The sequence below is a fragment of the Tachysurus vachellii genome, chromosome 1 (genome assembly GCF_030014155.1).
Source record: "Tachysurus vachellii isolate PV-2020 chromosome 1, HZAU_Pvac_v1, whole genome shotgun sequence".
Taxonomy (NCBI): Eukaryota; Metazoa; Chordata; class Actinopteri; order Siluriformes; family Bagridae; genus Tachysurus; species Tachysurus vachellii.
In genome coordinates this window covers 18,019,816-18,038,170 of record NC_083460.1, presented here as the reverse complement: position 1 = coordinate 18,038,170, position 18,355 = coordinate 18,019,816, and the positions used below count along the sequence as shown (strand labels likewise).

General features: G+C 38.1%; 2 protein-coding genes across 16 annotated transcripts in view; one reads left to right on the top strand and one right to left on the bottom strand.

Annotated features, from left to right (window-relative positions):
• The window catches only part of hnrnpl2 (heterogeneous nuclear ribonucleoprotein L2), a 192,676-nt gene extending 177,164 nt beyond the window's left edge, over window positions 1-15,512 (bottom strand). For both annotated transcript variants that reach the window (XM_060875589.1, XM_060875597.1), the window contains exon 1: window positions 15,501-15,512. The gene's annotated coding sequence lies outside the window, so the exon portion shown is untranslated. The remainder of the gene's footprint in view (window positions 1-15,500) is intronic.
• Window positions 14,789-18,355, top strand: part of elna (elastin a) — a 53,080-nt gene continuing 49,513 nt past the window's right edge. For all 14 annotated transcript variants that reach the window (XM_060875572.1, XM_060875581.1, XM_060875576.1 and 11 more), the window contains exon 1: window positions 14,789-15,109. In XM_060875572.1, the coding sequence (XP_060731555.1) occupies window positions 15,034-15,109 (76 nt within the window). In that variant the 5' untranslated portion in view covers window positions 14,789-15,033. The remainder of the gene's footprint in view (window positions 15,110-18,355) is intronic.

The following is an 18,355-nucleotide window of genomic DNA, read 5'->3' as shown; positions in this document are numbered from 1 at the left end:
ACTTGAACCTACATAGTTATCTTGAGCCAGATTTTGAGTTAGACTTATGATGTCATATGTAATGTTGGTAATATCTAGCACAGAATTCAGGACATGCTTTTAAAGACCTTGGCATGTATTCATAAAGATTCTTTGTGTTAAGAGGTTCTGCTAGTGACGTAATTCCAAAAAATGTCTTAAAATGTGTTAAAATGTGTTAAAATGAAAGAAGATCCTAGTAAAGATAAAAATTATTTATAAAGCATCTTAACCCTAAAAAGAGCTCATAAGATCAAAAAGTGTTAGGAGAGAAGAAAATGGCTGAAAGGTGAAGAGAGAGAAGAAATATTTAATAATGATAGAGAGTTAATAAGATGATACATGTTCGAATGTGAAGGGATTATTGTTGTGATCAATCATATTAGAGATAACATCAACGACACAGAGCAGAAATGTCATAGCACCAGATTGTATAATGTCTGCCACGCTAACATCTTCAGAGATGTTAGCGCATCCCTACGTCATACTGGCAGAAATGATATAATTTGTCTCTATGACATTTCTGCTCTGTGTCAGAGATGTTTACATTTACATTACATTTATTACATTTATAACATACAGATGTTAAAACATCTCTAATACGATTGGTCAATGAACGTAATCCCTACACGATATAGTCTCAAATATCTTAACACAGAGACAAAGTGAAGGTTTATAATAGACCAGATTGTAAAAGCACTTCTTTCTTTTATGGGACAACCAATAAAAGTCTTCAAAAGAATAGTAACAGGTTTAGCTCTGCCTCCATTCTAAGATAAAAGTCCTGAATCACACTTAAGATAAGATTCATAGTTAGAAGTCTGGAGCTCTCTGAGATAATTCTTAGAATTTTTATTAATACAGGCCCAGGTCTCCATTTATTGCTTTAAAGTTAGCGAATCCCTGAGTTCTAGTTCTATATTAAAGATTAAACTAAGGGGGGCATGGTGGCTTAGTGGTTAGCACGTTCGCCTCACACCTCCAGGGTCGGGGGTTCGATTCCTGCCTCCGCCTTGTGTGTGTGTGTAGTTTGCATGTTCCCGTGCCTCGGGGGTTTCCTCCGGGTACTCCGGTTTCCTCCCCCGGTCCAAAGACATGCATGGTAGGTTCATTGGCGTCTCTGGAAAATTGTCTGTAGTGTGTGATTGCGTGATTGAATGAGAGTGTGTGTGCCCTGCGATGGGTTGGCACTCCGTCCAGGGTGTATCCTGCCTTGATGCCCGATGATGCTCCCCGTGACCCGAGGTAGTTCGGATAAGCGGTAGAAAATTAGTGAGTGAGAGTGAGTTTAAACTAAAATACTAAAAATTTGATTACCAGAACCATTTTTAGCTCATATTCTCTTTCCCCATCCCACATGCCAATTGCTTTCCCAGTTTATTTTTTTTTTAAATTCTATATCATTTTATGTCTAATAGTTGGGATTTTTTTGAGTCTGTGTTTCTGTACACAGGCCAATGGAAACACTGGCTTGATTAGACCTTCGTGTTTTCATACCATTGTAATGCTGGTCTGAAGAGAAAATGTTGGATTTCTAGACAGACATGAAACACAATGCTGGCACCGGATATTGTACAGTTGGCCAAACTCTTGCCCTTTTCCTTTTTTGTAAAGTGGACCAGAAGTAAAGGGAATAAGCCATAAAGAACTCTGAAAATGTACCTTTACAATATGAAAACCATGAGCCACTGCAGAGACCTAAGAGAACGATTCTGCATTTTTAGTCACTGGCACTATTTTCAAAAACTCTTTAAGCAACAAAATGACATCACCAAAACGATCATTCACCATAAAATTTAATCATGTTAACCTAAGATTTTGCCATGTCTCAACTTCTCAAAACTAAATCTTAAACCAGCATGCCAATATCTTATTACATTTAAGTCAGCCAAACAAGCAACCTCACCCTTTCCTGCGGTAATGATAAGTAAAAATCCTGTTCCCTTTAAAAAAAGGCCCCTTGTTCCCATTATCTAAAGACTGAGTGAGCATTGTGCTTCAGGCTTCCTCTACAGTTCCCCATGCTCACTACATTATATTGCATTATGTCATCAGAACAGCCCAAGTGAGGGTTGTGCAGCCTTTACATTTGGGAACAACTTGAGGCCAGAAGGTTTATTTTCTTGGTGATTGATTAGGTCTTTAATTGGTTCCTGAGGTGGTTCCTGTGACCCATTCTACCCCAATTGTTCAAGGAGGCAGCTTGTTGGCATGTATCACCTTTGGAGTGCGACACACCCCGAGTTGACGTGGGTAAAGCATGAGATTGAGCCAGCTTATCTGAAGTGGAGGAATTGATCTGTCTTTTTCCTCCCCAAAGAGAGGTAACAAAACTGCACTATTCTGAATGTCACACACAGGCAGCAGACTTTGGGTAAACACACACCATGACAACTTTTATGGACATTGGTTGCTATTGTTGCTACATAAGCTGGCCCACCTAATATTGAAACAAGAGTCAATATTAGAACTGAAGGTTTTTTGGACATGAATAAAGGCAGCACTGAAAACTATGTCAATCATGGAAGCTCTTGAATACAGAGCTTGTTGCACGTCATTTTTGTAGGCTACCAAATAGTGTTTTATTTGGTTAGAGGCCTTAATACCGTCTTTGTCACCACCAGTGTGAAGTCTTCTGGTCCACATTTTGAACACAGCTCCATCTGAAACATGTCCTCTAATCAGCTGCAGACACACTGAGATAAGTTAAGCCTCTTTCTTCATGCACAATGTTACTCACTCTGAAACCAAATGCCACAAAGTCACAGCTGCCAAGAGCCTGTTCTCTCTTTTTAGCAGTCCAACATGTCTGGTATGTTTGAAGAACCCTGAGAAAAGCGACAGATAAATCCACAAGCATTCCTCCAACATTCTAGTATTATAATACTTTTTTTTATGACACTGATGTCATTTCTCATGCTTTGCCAAGCTGTAAATTTAAACTTGCATATGATGGGAGTTCAGTGAACATTAGGGTGGAGTGAGCAAGTATAAGTTAAGTGATGGAGAAGAAAGATGGAACATTTTTGTGTATGAACAATGTTCAAAGGTTTGTACCATTTGAGAGAATGATTATGAAGATCTTTGGAAAGGAAAGGTAGTGCCTTCTGGATGAACAGCAACATCTGATTATTATAATCAATCTTTAAAATGGCGTTCTTTAAATTGTACAGGCAACTTTGATCTGTCCTCTCATTTGGAATTGAGCAATGAGTATTTGGAATAAAGAGCTTTGAAAATGAAAGTGTATTGTAGTTCAAGCCAACATGGTCCTGTGTGGTACAGCTGGAAGCTGTAAGTGGATGGGTAAAATGTGGCTTACTATATCATTAAAAAAAATTGGCAACTGGACTTGTTTTCTTGTTCCTGAGATAAATTTCTTCAACAGATTACAAGCTGGACAAAAACATGTAGTATCACAAGATAACAATGTAGAAGAAAATTCCAAGAATATGTAACAGGTTTCTTTGTAATTCAACAGACTTTTTGTAGTAATTATTAGGGTAGAATTATTCAGCTTGTGTGGTTAGAGTAAACTTTAGAGATTAGAATTACATTAAGTATAACTTATCATAGTTATGGACAATGTCCAGTTGACTTAGTGACAAAAGAGTTAGAAATAAGAACTTTCATAAGATATGAATATGTTATATATGTTATGTTCCTTGTTATTAAACTTTACAGTTGGAATTCTGTACTTTTGCAGATATCAGTGTCACCCATCGACTCACATAGATTTATTACTGTTCATTATATGCAACAAAATCAAAGGTCATTTTATTTTATACAGTGTGGCTGTAGTTAAGTCCCATTCGGTCAAAACAGCATCAATGAGGGTGAGGGGACGTGGCGTGGAGTCACCATTCGGGTTTGTCCAAAAATGTGTTCATTGGGGTTGATGTCAGGGCTCTGTGAAGCTCTTCCAGTGTAGCCTGCAAGGCAAACTTGTCTTCAAGTTCGAGTTCAAGTTCAAGTTTTCTTTATTGTCAACTCTTCCACATGTACAGTACATACATAGAGAATTGAAACTGTATTTCTCTCAGTCCCAAGGTGCATAATATTAACAATGGAATTTAAATAAAGCATTGCAAGGCATATGCATATAAAGTGAAAAATGAGCAGACCAATGCTGCACAAAGTGACTGTGCAGGTCTTGATGGACCTCATTTCTGTACAGGGGAATTGATCTGTGGGAACAGATTTTGATTTTCATTCATTGATGAAAAATTTTAAAGCTACACCATATAAAATCTCATACCCTTGTGTGCCTCACACTTTGTGACAACAGTCTGCGAAAGTGTCCACAAAAGCTTTGTACTTATATTTTATCTGTCTTTTGCGATAATGTTTAACTTCAGCCTGTAAACAATCATTCACTACTATAGAGGCCACATGTGCAAAAAAAGTTGTAGCAGGGCTCTAAAATGTATATCAATCACACAAATGTTTACTTAATTTCTACACAAAACATAGAACTTTCATAAATGTTATAAATTGCACATATAAATTTGTACTCACAATTGTATTACTCTTGTGTCACAAGCAACAGATAGGTCATTGTTCAATTTTGGTTCTGTCTGCATGTCCTCACAGCTTGGACAGGGCGCTAGCTGTATTCAGTCTTGCACGAGAAATGAAATTGTAGCAGACGTGCCACATCTGGTGGCCTGGCCTGCTGTCTCTACCGCATTTTGGAAGCCGCCCAGCACTTCGGCACTGCGCTGAAGTGACAGTGGGGCTGTGTTGACATTCCAGCCTGAGGGAGCAGCATCTGCACTTCTCCTGGCTACAGAACCTAAGTAAGAAAACATGTTCGATTACAAGGAATGCATGAACATATCTAGTGTGTCTAATGTCACCAGGCTATACGCATCCTGAGTTTTGTACAGTAGGAATCTTTAACATCTATGCTGACCCAGGTACTACTTTATTTTAAAAACTTTAAAAAGCCACACATCATTTATTTATGAAAAGCTGTGATGTAAATAGTTCAGATCACCAAAGAAGGAACTACTGGTATTTCAGCCCTTGGCTAACCTCGGGCTTTCCTACTCCACCTACTGTAGCCCTCATACAGCAATCCTCCTTTCTTAAAGGGGTTCCTGATCTTAGGAGGCTTTTCTGGTGACTAACAGTCTAGCTGTTTGGTAACGCAATCAAATAAACTGCGTCTGCCTTTTCAGAGTGTCATATCAAGTACAGATTCTATTTTGAGCTTCTCGTGAAAGGAGATTACAGATGTTTGAGCTACAAATAGTCAAGAGGATCTGACCATATTAGTGCAATACTGAAGAACAAAGTAGACCTTCAACAGCATATTTGTTGAAAAGTATAAGTAGATCCTATCACTGATTTATGGCCAACATATAAAACATGATGAAAGACTAGTAATAAATCATTCAAATATTAGTGACCACCTAGAGTTGTGAGTTAAAGTTTATGATTCTATTTTTGTGTACGAGCATTTAACTGACCTTTTACATTTTTAGACCATGTCTCAGAAAATTGCATGTTCAGGTAACTTGATTATGGAATGGAGTGCATGTGTCAGCGAACGCGGGATGCAGGACAGCTTAACAGAAACGGGATTTAATAAATAAAAAACACAAAACAGGACAAGGGCAACAGCAGACATGAAGACAAGAACAGAAGACAATAGGATTCCGCACTGCACGAGGCAATGCGGCTCAATTAAATAATACAAATAATCATTAAACATAAGGGACAGGTGTGCAGAGGCGGGGCGGAAAACACAAGGGCGGGGCAGACACGTGAACATGAAACATAAACAAAAGGCACATGGCCAAAGTCCAGGCAGAGTCCTGACAGCATGTACATTTACAGCATTTAGCAGACGCCCTTGTCCAGAGCGACTTACATGTTCATCTCATTTTTATACAACTGAGCAATTGATGGTTAAGGGCCTTGCTCAGGGGCCCAGCAGTGGCAGCTTGGTGGACGTAGGAATCGAACTCACAACCTTCCGATTGGTAGCCCAACATTGTAACTACTAGGCTACCACATCCCTGTACCTACCCACATCCATACCTACCATGCATGTAGGTATGGAAGGTGAATTATAAGTTAGTAGTGGAGATAAGTAGCAAATTTAGACTGAAGTACTGTATAATGACCAGTAAACATTTTCAAAAATAATGAAGTGGTCAATGGGATGGATAGAATATCTTATAGATTCTTATAGATATCTTAAAGTTCTTTCAGAGAATTGCTCTGTCAGATTTTGAATGTCACAACAGGGGGTTCAAGTCCCAGCACTGCCTAGCTGCTGCTGGGCCTTTTGTTCAAGGCCCTTAAAACCGCTCTGCTTAATGGGTGCTGTATCATGGCTGACCCTGTGCTCTGACCCCAATTTCAGTGAAGAATTTCACTGTGCTGTAATGTGTATGTGACCAAATGTCTAATGGCAGAAGTAGTAATCAAAAAATTGGGAAAAAATTGGCTTAAATCAAATTAGCAACATTCCTATTTCCTACTAAATTCCTATAATGCTTGGTAGGTTTTGTACAAAAATAAAACTTTTAATGTCATAAATGTCCTGTTAGTCTAAACGAGGTGAAAATTATAATTAAATCTGATTTCATTTTTATTTAATGTATAACCTAAAACCATAACTTATAATGTTTGCTGTAAAATGAGTCTAACAATGCACATTTATGCTATTTTAAAGTAAGAGGGGGAGAGAAATCTTATGGTGTCTAAAATAATTATAAATTTAATCATTCTTTCATTATTTATGAGAATGCTGGTGATTATGAGATAATAGTGCTTTTATGGGTTTTTTTTTTATGTATTTCATTCATTTATCTTGTTTTCAATTATCAGCAATTGTTTTCTCCTGCTCAGGATCCAGCACAACAGGTACCTTAAAGGGGATGTCAGTCTGTTATCACAAGGTACCATACACACACTAAGGTGTAGGGTAGCATCAAGCATGTTTCTGGGAGGTGCTTGGACACTGGAGAACCCTGAAGAAATTTAAACAGAACATGTAAAAATCCATAAGGATACTGTAGTAACCTGAGGTCATGATAAATCCCATGGACCATGGACTTGTGAGGCAACAAACACTTAAATCCAGAGCTTAGAGATTTTAACTAGCTTGAAATGCGTAACAGAGACCAGAACCAAGGTTTGATATCATGGTTCCAAAAAAACAGACTGTAAAGTGTTCTGGTGTGAAACAAAACTACAAGATAAGCCAAATAATCCATAGTGTATGCCAGAATAAGATTTGTATAGAATCTTATAAAGAACATAGCTGTGGAAATACACAAGGCACTATGGAAAGGAAATGGCTGAACAAAAACACATGATGGGTCCAATGCTGCATGCCAACTGAATGAGCGAGTTTATAAAGAATCCTTGATTAGCTGGGGAACAAGCTGCAGGTGTTAGTATTCCAACAAGATAGACTGTGAGGTCTGGGCTGCAGAGGGAGCTTTTACTTACCCACATCGTAATTCTATTTCACCACTGACAGCTTCTTAGAAAAATAAGCATTGGCTGTAGTTTGGTTGGGGCTCCCTGTCACTAGGAAAGAATGGCTCCTATTCCTACCTCAGAGGTGTCCACGTCCACAATGACTGCCAGGGATGGATTTGACTTATAGAGGACTGTTGCTATCATGAGTTGATGTTTCACTGAAGTGAATTTATCTTTGGTAGCAGGTGACCAGGTGTGGTTGGTTTAGAGCCCTCGTGGAAAGAGGTGAGGATGTTCTGGATGGAATATCGATAGTCTGTAATCTGTAGTTCTCAAATGGTCTTGGTACAAGGCAATCCTTGTCAATTTCTGCAGCTATAGAGACAGCTATTGTCTTTCTTTTGGATGCACACAATGTTGCATGTACTCTTCAAGTTGAGTTTGATAAAAACTCTGGCTTCATCCAAGTGTTCCAGTGTAGCTAGAACCAAGGAGAGGGGATAATGGAAATTCTTGTTCACTCAGTTCCTGTGTAATCAAGGAACACTCTCACTCCTCTGTCTTTTTTCCATGAAGGAGAAAAGGGAAGATGCCCAGGATAAGAAAGGCTCAATGAAGACTCTGGCAGCAGGTCAACAGCACAGTTTTAGAGTGGATTCAAGGAAGGAGTTTGGTGTCAACTTGCTCAATAATAACTTCTGCCAGATGATGATATTCTCTGATCAGACTATCTATTCCTTTATCTGGCACCAAGTCTGTAGAGATGGTACACACTGGATGTTTAAAAATGGTCTAATCAATTGGGGAATCAGTTAATTTTCTTTCCTCTTACCCAGCTTATTCTGTTCTTATGTCTTTTGAATCATGGCAGGCTTAAAAATACAGAATAAGCAGGTGAGTCTGTAACAAGCAATAGGATCTTTGAAGGTATTATTTAAAACTTGACCATAGTCCAGCGTCCAGTTTTCCACTATCCAAATGGAGGAGCACATGGTATTTTCCAGGATTGACTAGATGTTTGGAGCTAAAAAACACTGCCTGCAACTCCAACTCTTAAAAAAGAAAAAGGGAATTTTAACATTAGCTATTGGGGGGCACGGTGGCTTAGTTGTTAGCACATTCTCCTCACACCTCCAGGGTCGGGGTTCGATTCCCGCCTCCATCTTGTGTGTGTGGAGTTTGCATGTTCTCCCCGTGCCTCGGGCGTTTCCTCCGGGTACTCCGGTTTCCCTTCCCGGTCCAAAGACATGCATGGTAGGTTGATTGGCATCTCTGGAAAATTGTCCGTAGTGTGTGTGTGTGCACCCTGTGATGGGTTGGCACTCCGTCCAGGGTGTATCCTGCCTTGATGCCCGATGACGCCTGAGATAGGCTCAGGCACAGGCTCCCCGTGACCCGAGGTAGTTCGGATAAGCGGTAGAAGATGAATGAATGAACATTAGCTATATCATGTTCAGAGATGTTATTAACTAATCTCCAGTTCTGACAGAGCTCACAGGTATCAGGTCTTCTAGTAGAGTCACAAGCCCTTTCTCATCTGTTTGGTTTACTCCTCAGGGGAAAGCAAGCTGTCCACCTTCATGATATCGGAAAGCAAGCTGTCCACCTTCATGATATCTGTGGTTTAGGGAGGTCGCCTTGCAAACATGGCTTCTGATTTTTCATCATACTGTCCGGTAGTCAGAGCATACACTATGTTTAAATCAAGTCAGATATATAAAATGCTAGAAATAATTAAAGTGAAATTGTATTTGGGCCTTTGGAAAGGAAATTGTGGCATGGAGGCACATTAGAGGTCCTGTGCTGTGCTGTGCTCCAAGATTAGAGAACAAGTAGAGTAGAGAGTATGGAGTACATTGCTAAAGATATAAGCTGCTGTTTCTGTATGGAGTTTGTTAATCTGCCATGATGTCAAGTCAAAGTTTAGAGAAAATTCTTTCCATTTGTTAAAACGTTTAGTCAGAAAATAGATTATTTTTTTAAATTGCAACATCCATACAGTAAAAAAAAAATGTGAAATGCATTCTGTCATTATTTATGAATCATTAGAATGGGAATTACCACGGTCTTCATTTATTTGCAATGTTATCTGAATGTCTGACCATTTTGATTATATTTTATACTTGAACCATTTTTCTTTAAATCAAATTAAGCGGCAAAAACCAGAAATCACATGATTTGCATCTAAAATTTAGTATCATCGTGGTCTGGTTCTGTGTACATTAATGTAAATAAATGACTTGACTATATTATAAGATGAATCTGGGCAAAATAATGCCAAGGAAAACCACAGAAAGACCAAGCAAATTATTTTTCTTTGAACTGGGAAGTAGAACAGCTGTTGTTTCTGGAGAAGCATGTTACAGGAGGCTCTGTCATTCCATGAGTCTTGTTGCTCTGGGCTCTGGCTCTCTCAAGCTTATTACAGTCTTCAGCATATCAGCCATGTCATGCTTCTAATCTATTATAATTATGAAGTAGTCTTGATTAAAATTGCATTTAATGGTATATTGTTGTTCTTTTAAATCTAATGTAACGACACTGCCAAAGATGTAAGTTCACCTGGTTTAATTTTTAATCATGCAGCAGTGTAGCTTGTTGTCTTTGACCTTAAATAGTCTCTAATTGCAAGAAACTGAGCAATTTCCAAAAACCAGTCTGTCCATTAATGCATAAAACAAAACCTTTAACAAACCTATTTTGAGATAGCTTCATAATTGTGGTCAAATCAATAAACTCAACTGAGTTCACTGTAATATCATTGGAAAGCAAATATAACTGTCCACAATATTTTTAGATAGGAAAGTATATCCAGAAATATGTATCCACGCTTTAACAACCGAAGTTTGAATGCTTTTACAACACAGCTATTTGACAAATGCAGGCCTGTGTAATGTTCACAGACTCACTGAATACATAAACAGGCCCAGTCTCCTGGCACACAACATGATGCTGAAAGAACAAGCACCAGACATGAGCTAAAATAGAGAAACGTACAAAAAGAGTGTAGCACTTTCACCTTTAAAAAAATGCACTCAGTGTCCTAACATTGACTCATTAAGGAAAAGTTGTTATTCTTGAACTAAACACTGGAATAATGCCACTGGATAGGATGTGGTGTAATGTCTACAAAGAGTTTATAATGTGCCGTGTGTTGGCTAAGAATTTACTTTAAGCAAAATGTAAACACCTCTATTCATATCCTCTGGGCTTTCTGGGTTGTTACCTACATTTTTCACCTTTTCTTGAGGATATATTTAGGAAATATCACACACAAGCCTCTGAAGTCATTTCTACCTTCGTTTAACTTTGAAGTAATGATTTTATAAAAATGTAGGAATTAAAAATGCTAAACTCTAATGATGATATATTGACCAAAGAGAACATTAGACTCAATTAATTACAGTCAATCAAATCGTTATGAAAGCCACTATCGCTCATGTCTTGAAGTTACTCCTCCATCTGGAAACGATCAGAAAACCAAAAATTCACAACGTCAGCAGCTCAAAGAAATATTTGGAGGTAAATAATGTTACTGTTTTGAATCAGAATTCTGTCTTGTATATCTTGCCTGTGCGCATGCCACAATGTGTCACGGACTGAAAGAGTAATGGAGTTGAAACTCCAACCATAATCTTACATAATGCACTTACTTCAGTGTGACACGTGCAAAGACAGAGACGACGGTGACAGGTTCAGCAGCGATGAGGTGCGAGGAGAAGACATTGAGTGCATTCTGAGCTTTGAACATTGAGCAGGTTTTTGGTTGATTTTATTAAATTCTTGTCATTGTTTTTAAAGTTTGATGACAGATAAATAGCGCTGATAAATGTCGGCTGCATGGCACCATAGTATGATGGCACCATAAAATGATTTGGATCTGCTAAGAGGTAAATCATGGCAAAAGGCATTTTCATGTAGACTTGCTTTCAGTTTCTAAAATATAATGTGGATTGCACAGGACATTTAACAGTGTTTCATCTGTCTACTAGACAGTCCGTGTCAGCATCCGAAGGTCTGCATGGTTTCAAGATTCAGTGAGTTTGAAAACTGGATTTTGGAACATGAAAAATAATAGATTTTTGTCCCCAATTCCCAAATTAGTCATTTGCAATTCCCATCCACCAGCCAGCTATATCCAATCGTACAACTTGGTAGATACCAACTCAATGCATCCTTTGAGACACATAATCCAGTTACATAAATATCTGTTTTGATGGTTAAGTTAATTGAGTAAAAAAACACCATATTTTCACCATACTATTCTTACAAAGTTTGAAGTTTAATGTGGCACAAAGGTTTTGGTCCATGAAAAACATGTCAGTGAATTTATTGGTCTCAGGACTCAATGCATGTAAAAAAGATATTTTAGTCTGTAAAAAGAACTCAAGACCCAAAGCTTAAGTCTGGCTAACGATGTGAATGTTCATTGTCCTAGCAGGAAAGCTGTTTGTTTGCTTTGTACTGGTTTTTACTTAATAATAATCTGTAACCTCTGCACATTAAATAATCATTCAGGCAGATTATGTCTCCGCTGATATGCAGAGGGATTTAAAGTCATGGGTCATGTTTACAACACTGAGGTCTATCACACCACCATGTATCACATTATGTTTAAAACTCTCGTTTGGTAAAAATTAATAGGTTTATTACCTGAAAACTAATTACCTGTACACTAAAACTGCTTGTGTGATTTATTTATACAGTAAAGCACACAATTGTATAGAATGTATTTGTATGCTTTAGTGTTAAGATTGCTCTTCATTGGAACAATGGGGTTCAAACATGTTCCAGCATGAACCTGTGCATAAAACAAGCTCCTGGAAGACAAGGATTGTCAAGTCTGGTATGGAAGAACAATGATCATATATCCTGCTGAATATCTTCGGGATGAATTTGATGATTGACATCAGTGTCCTCAACAAGTCCCTACAGCCAAACTCTTTCCCAAAGAGTGTCTCAAATGGGAGGTTCAAAGATGACGTATGGGCATGAAGTGTAAGGCGTCCACAAACATTTGGGCATAAAGTGTATGTCTTTTGAGGAACACTAGTTCATGCTTTTTGTTACATCTAGGTTGGATAACTGTAATGCTTTACTATCTGGATGTTCCAGTAGGAACAGCCTTCCAATTAGTGTTCGGGACTCAGACACAGACTCAGTGTTTAAGTCCAGACTGAAAACACATTTGTTTTGTCTAGATTTTTATGAATAGTTTTTCTTAGCTAAAGGAGGAGTCTCTCCCTTTTAGTTATGATGTCATCGCTAGTCTTGCTGGAGTCCCTGCCTGCATTTTGCACATAATGAACATTGTCTTTAGCCATCACATGATTACGATCAAACCTAATCTCTCTCTCTTAGTGTTAAGTCTGTAATTACCTCAGAAATTACTCTGACCTATTAGTTCCTCAGGAGCTCTTGGTTGCTTAATTCCACTGGACTATAAACTGCTGCAGAAAGGACATTATTTACATTGACATTATTTACATTGACATTATTTCCTATTCAGTGTCACTAGATGAGGATGAGGTTCACTTCTGAGTCTGGTTCCTCTCAAGGTTTCTTCCTCATATCATCTCAGGGAGTTTTTCCTCGCCACCGTCAGCTCAGACTTGATCATTAGGGATAAATGTTAGAGATAAATAGTAACTTACATCTCATTTATAGTAACTTAATCATTTTTATTCTATGTTTCTAAATATCTGTAAAGCTGCTTTGAGATAATGTCCATTGTTAAACATGCTAAAAAACATTCAACATGCAAAAACATTCATGTAAAACATCACAAACACATCACACAAACAATACCTATTAAACATTACCATGTTGGATGAACCCTTTTTTGTTAATAAGAACCCTTTTTTGCATCATAATCCAATGTTAAAATACAGAGTTCTTATGTAGAATGTGTAAAGGTCTCTCACTCTGCCTGAATTTGGTCCAATTATCACATGGTGGATTGTGTCACTGTACAAAGTGGCAGGTCGAACCTTGGTTTTGTGGTTTGTGTGTTTGCTTGCAGTTGTAAAAGCAGCTGGCAAAATAAACCAAAAGTACAGCCATCGCATTTCTCCGTCACATTCCGTCACATTTCACCACCACTGCTATTTTTCTTTGTGTGTTTATTCTATTTAATGGTTTCAGCACTCGAGAAAACATGTCGAGTCGTATGAAAGCCTGTTCTCGACCATGGTCATTTTTGAAAAATTATATATCTATAACGATATATATTTTAGCAAGATGCTTTTAAAATATGGCATGTGGTTAAATAGTACACTGCATATTACCAGAGGAAGCAGTATAGAAATATCTGCCAATGCTGCTTCTCCAAACTGTTCTGCTCCTCCTAGTGGTGCAGAGTCTCTGAGAAAGGTGTTGATATTCTTAGCTATTTGTTAAAATACAGATAGCTGCTTGTTTGCTAGTGGTTCCCTTTGCATCTGGTCTTCAGTCTTAACACTTTTGGTCTACATTAAAGGCATTTAAATGTGCCCCAGGAGGTAAAATTGGCCGTGTTTCCTCTGAATGAAGCGCACTTTAAATTCCTTGGTGGATGTACCTGTGGTTTAATGACCTAAATGATGTGTGATGATTAATGATAAACCTAAATGATAAACCTAATGATAGTGTGATGTAAACGATTCTGACAGTAAATCATGATGGAGGTCAGCAGTAGCTTTTTTCTGATATGTGGTTAGAGGGATGAGGGATGATGGTTAAACACTCAGGTGACACTCTGACTGACACCAGGCTTCATCCTCTGATGTGTTAACAAGATCTCTGCTGATGTGTCTCACTGCTCTGCTCTCTATCACTCTTGGTTTCTTGGAAAGTGCTGCTTTCAGTCTTCTTGTACTGCTGGGTTTGTTATGTTATGTGCAAGTTGTTCCATTCATTTATTACACACTTCAGTGTGTCCTGGATATAATTAAGAGAAACATTTCCTGACTGTTTTCTTTCTCTCTGGGTTGATGTTTAGTAAACGAAGCAGCATTTTACTGTAATATAAATGTTCAGGGATTGATAATTGTGTGTGTGTATGTGTGTGTGTGTGTGAGTAGAGTTATTGCATTTTATTATATTTCGCTTCTTGCCTAGAAATGATAAGCCGTTTAGAATCCATGCAAATATCTGGCAGAGCATGGAATTCTTTTTTGGATGACAGAGTGGGAAAGAGGGGTTGCTGTCTCTCTCTCTCTCTCTCTCTCTCTCTCTCTCTCTCTCTCTCTCTCTCTCCATCTCTCTCACCCTTCCTCCCACCCTTTCTCTTCTTCCCTTCCTCTCCATCTCTCGCTCCCCTTCTCTATCTGGCAGGGTTAGACTTTGTTGGCAGGAGTGACCAGAATAAAAACAGCAACACCAGACACAGGAGAGAGAGAGAAAAAAAGCGCAATGATCCATCGAAACGCAGGCTTTGCCCTTTCTTAATTACGTTGCATCCAGTGTCTTTGCATTCCCCCCCACGCCTCCCTTCCTTTTTCCCCCCTTTTCCGAGACATTTGTGAAGTGGTAATTAGCTCTAGGAGAATAAAACCAGCTGATTTGGACCGGGCTGGTGCATTTTGGGGCGAGATGGCTAACAGGATGGTTGTGCTGCTGCTTCTCGGCTCGCTGCTTCTCACCCTGCTGCAGCCTTCCCTACAGGGAGGTAGGTGTGCACTTCATTCACCTTGAACAAGGGCTTCTCACTCTTCTGCACCTGGGGACAGGTGCAGGCTTTATTTTTTGGACTGTTTCTTTCATTTCAGGAAAAGGAAGGATTTGACATGGTCATCTGTCAACTGTATGCTCTTGAATTTAAGTATAGTGTCATAAACTAAACTTTATGAGCTTTTCACACAGGAAACTGCAGTTTATGGATTTAATACTGTCTTCCCTTTCTCATAAGAATCTCAGAATGCAGATATGAACTTGATTTTTTAGTATATAAATCTGTCAAGTATGTACGTCTAGATCAGTCACCTTTACATTTTATGTTGTTGTGGTGGTTCTTAGTTGTCTTCTTTTACTGATTTTGTTGTCTTCAGCATCATTAAAGTTTTCTTTTTTCCTATTAACATACTTGTGAACTTCCAATAGAACATTTTGTCCACTCTAAGAGAAGTGTTTTTACTTGTTTGCAATATACACATCATACTACTGACAGATGCTTAAGTACATATTTTACCTTTTTTACCAGTTCCACTGTTATAACTTACTTTAATGTACCTATACTAGCTGCAGGCTCAGTTGTTCATTTTGTATTATAAAACATGTATAATACTTATTATTACTGGAAAATGCATGATGTCAGATAAAGCAAACACAACCAATTCCAGTTATTAAGTTAGTTCATTTGTATTTTGGACTTCTTGGACTTAATGATGTCCCATATGTAATCTTTTAGCTGCTATAAGACGCTGCTGGTTATGTTGATGTTTAAGGACAGTTTTATATATATATGCAGAACTTTGGGGCTAAAGCACACATGAAAGTCAGTAATCAAGCCTCTCAGTAGACATCGAACACTCTAGAGCTGATTTTCTGACAGGTTTATTAGGCTTTTAATGTTGTTTTGGAGTTCACAGTGCATGTTGTTGCTGAATTAAAACTTTTTACGGAACATGGCAATGCACAAAAGAGAGCTCGGCAGCTTTTGCCAAGTTTTCCCCTTCCCTCTGTTTTCAGTTCGAACTTGTTTTCATTCTTGGAAGTGAATCGTCTCGCTGTTATCCTCAATTAGGAAGCATGTGAGCACAGCCAGAGTTCTTCACAAAGATTTATTTGTTTGTTCAAAACAGTTTCTTCTGCACTCATTCACAAAGGTGTAAAAGAGGTCTTTTGCTTGTATTGTGGTGAGCAGACTTATAGCAGAGAAACAGTTCCTGCTGTTCATATTCCATATAAAGCCATCAGTTCCACATCTTTAATTTCTTTAGTCTGCTACATTCATTATAATAAGTTGGAGGCCATAAAAAACCCAGAGCTATTTCCCGGGATTCCTTTCTCCCAGCCAATTCTGTCCTGCTTTATACTAAAAGTTAAGTTGAAAATTCTGGGCTGTAGGACACCTGCTAAATTTATGTGCCACTACATAAATTGCCCAGAGTTGGTCCAAAAACATCAAATTTTGTTTAGTTCACTTTGTGTCTCTGGCATAACATGTGCCATTCTTACATTCAAACCAATAACTCATGAGGGATTTATATAACAGCAGTGTATTTATGTAATTATTGTAGATTTAGAAGTTAAGGAACGTGTATAAGATATACATGTTAGAAATGTTGTGGCGGGGGATTGTATATATATGGGGGATTGATCTATATATGACTGAGAATATTTATCCTAATGTCTAGAAGGACTTTCTTTTTAAGTGGAATTATTTATACTATAAATCAAATCATCTCACTCTTAGACTGTTCAAATTAGTTCACATTAAAGATGCTTAGAAAGAAAGCACAGGAACAGGAGCAATGGGGGAATGTGGTGGGAAAGGAAGACTGGGAAATAAAAAGAAGAAGAGTCCCATAACAATTTCTTCATCACGTTAGGTCCACCCTATTTGTGTCATTGGTCCTTGGTTCCCTTTCGAAGGAGTGAGAGCTTCCTGATCCACATCCAAAACTGCATCAATCAGACCTAAAGACAGGAGAATGCGATGTACAGTAGATAGAAATGAGTTAGAGAGGACAATATGAGATGATTACAGTGTGTGAAAATACAAAACTTACTCATCTCTTTGTTTTCAAAGAAGAATGTCAAAAGAAAATTTGATTAACGGAATTCAACAAGCACGTTAAGGCCTAAATTAATTTTGAGTAAACAGATTTTTCATTCTTGTGTCAGTACAGGAAAACATCCCTAAATTCTTGCCTAAGGTCACACATGTGTTACAGATGGTGCAGATTGTTGAAAAACTCTGGAGTATTCCTTTAAGCTCAAAGCAAGTTTCCTTTTAGTAACTAAACCATGATGTCACCAGGAAGAGGGGAGTTACCTCACTTTGGTTAAACATACACAAACCAGTATTACAGCAGGAGAGTCTAAATTGTTGAAGGATCGTTTGGACCCAAACATCCTGACAGCTCTCTGACTGTAAAAGTCTTTTAAGTGACTCGTATTTGTCTCACGCTTTCTGTCCTGACTGCGCCTTCAATTGTTTATCACTCAGAAAATTGGTCAGGAACATAATTATAATCCATCATGAGGTTTTCAGGAGCAAAGAGCTGTACAAGATATAAGTGTCTCTCTCATGCTGGAAATCTGTACAGTTCAGATGCAGCTTCAGTGTAGCATAAAGGAGCAGTAATACTTTACTAAAAGGTCTGAAAATAAGTCATATTCCAATGGTTAAAAGTTTGATTAGTCTTTTTTCAGGAGGTTAGGTGGGTTCAAAATTTGAATGCTTTTTATTTCCACTCCTTGATCTTTCTCTTCTATTCCCACCCATGTTCATGAAGCGCTGCCCTTAGGATCTTAGAGTGTCTGTAACGTGACTGACAGAAGACATGTCCAAACATATATATAAGACTTCTGGTCTAGAAAACTGTTTACCAAATGGGTTTCTGAGTGACGTTATAAGCCCACATTAATTATTCTTAACAAGCATCCGAAAATAATGTACTTATGTACTGTGGTGGAAATAGTAAAAAAAAAAAACACAATAATAATTAGTAATAATTCACTTGTGATCAGAGAAATTCCCCAAGAAAATGTAAATCTGATGGAAAAACTACTCAAGTAACCATTTATTTAAATTTTTTTTAAATAAATTAAACTAGTGTTGATGGGGGAAGTCATGGCCTAACGGTTAGAGAGTTTGACTCCTAAGCCTAAGGTTGTGTATTTGACTCTCGGGCCGGCAATACCATGACTGAGGTGTGTGCACTTTGGATGGGTTAAATGCAGAGAACGA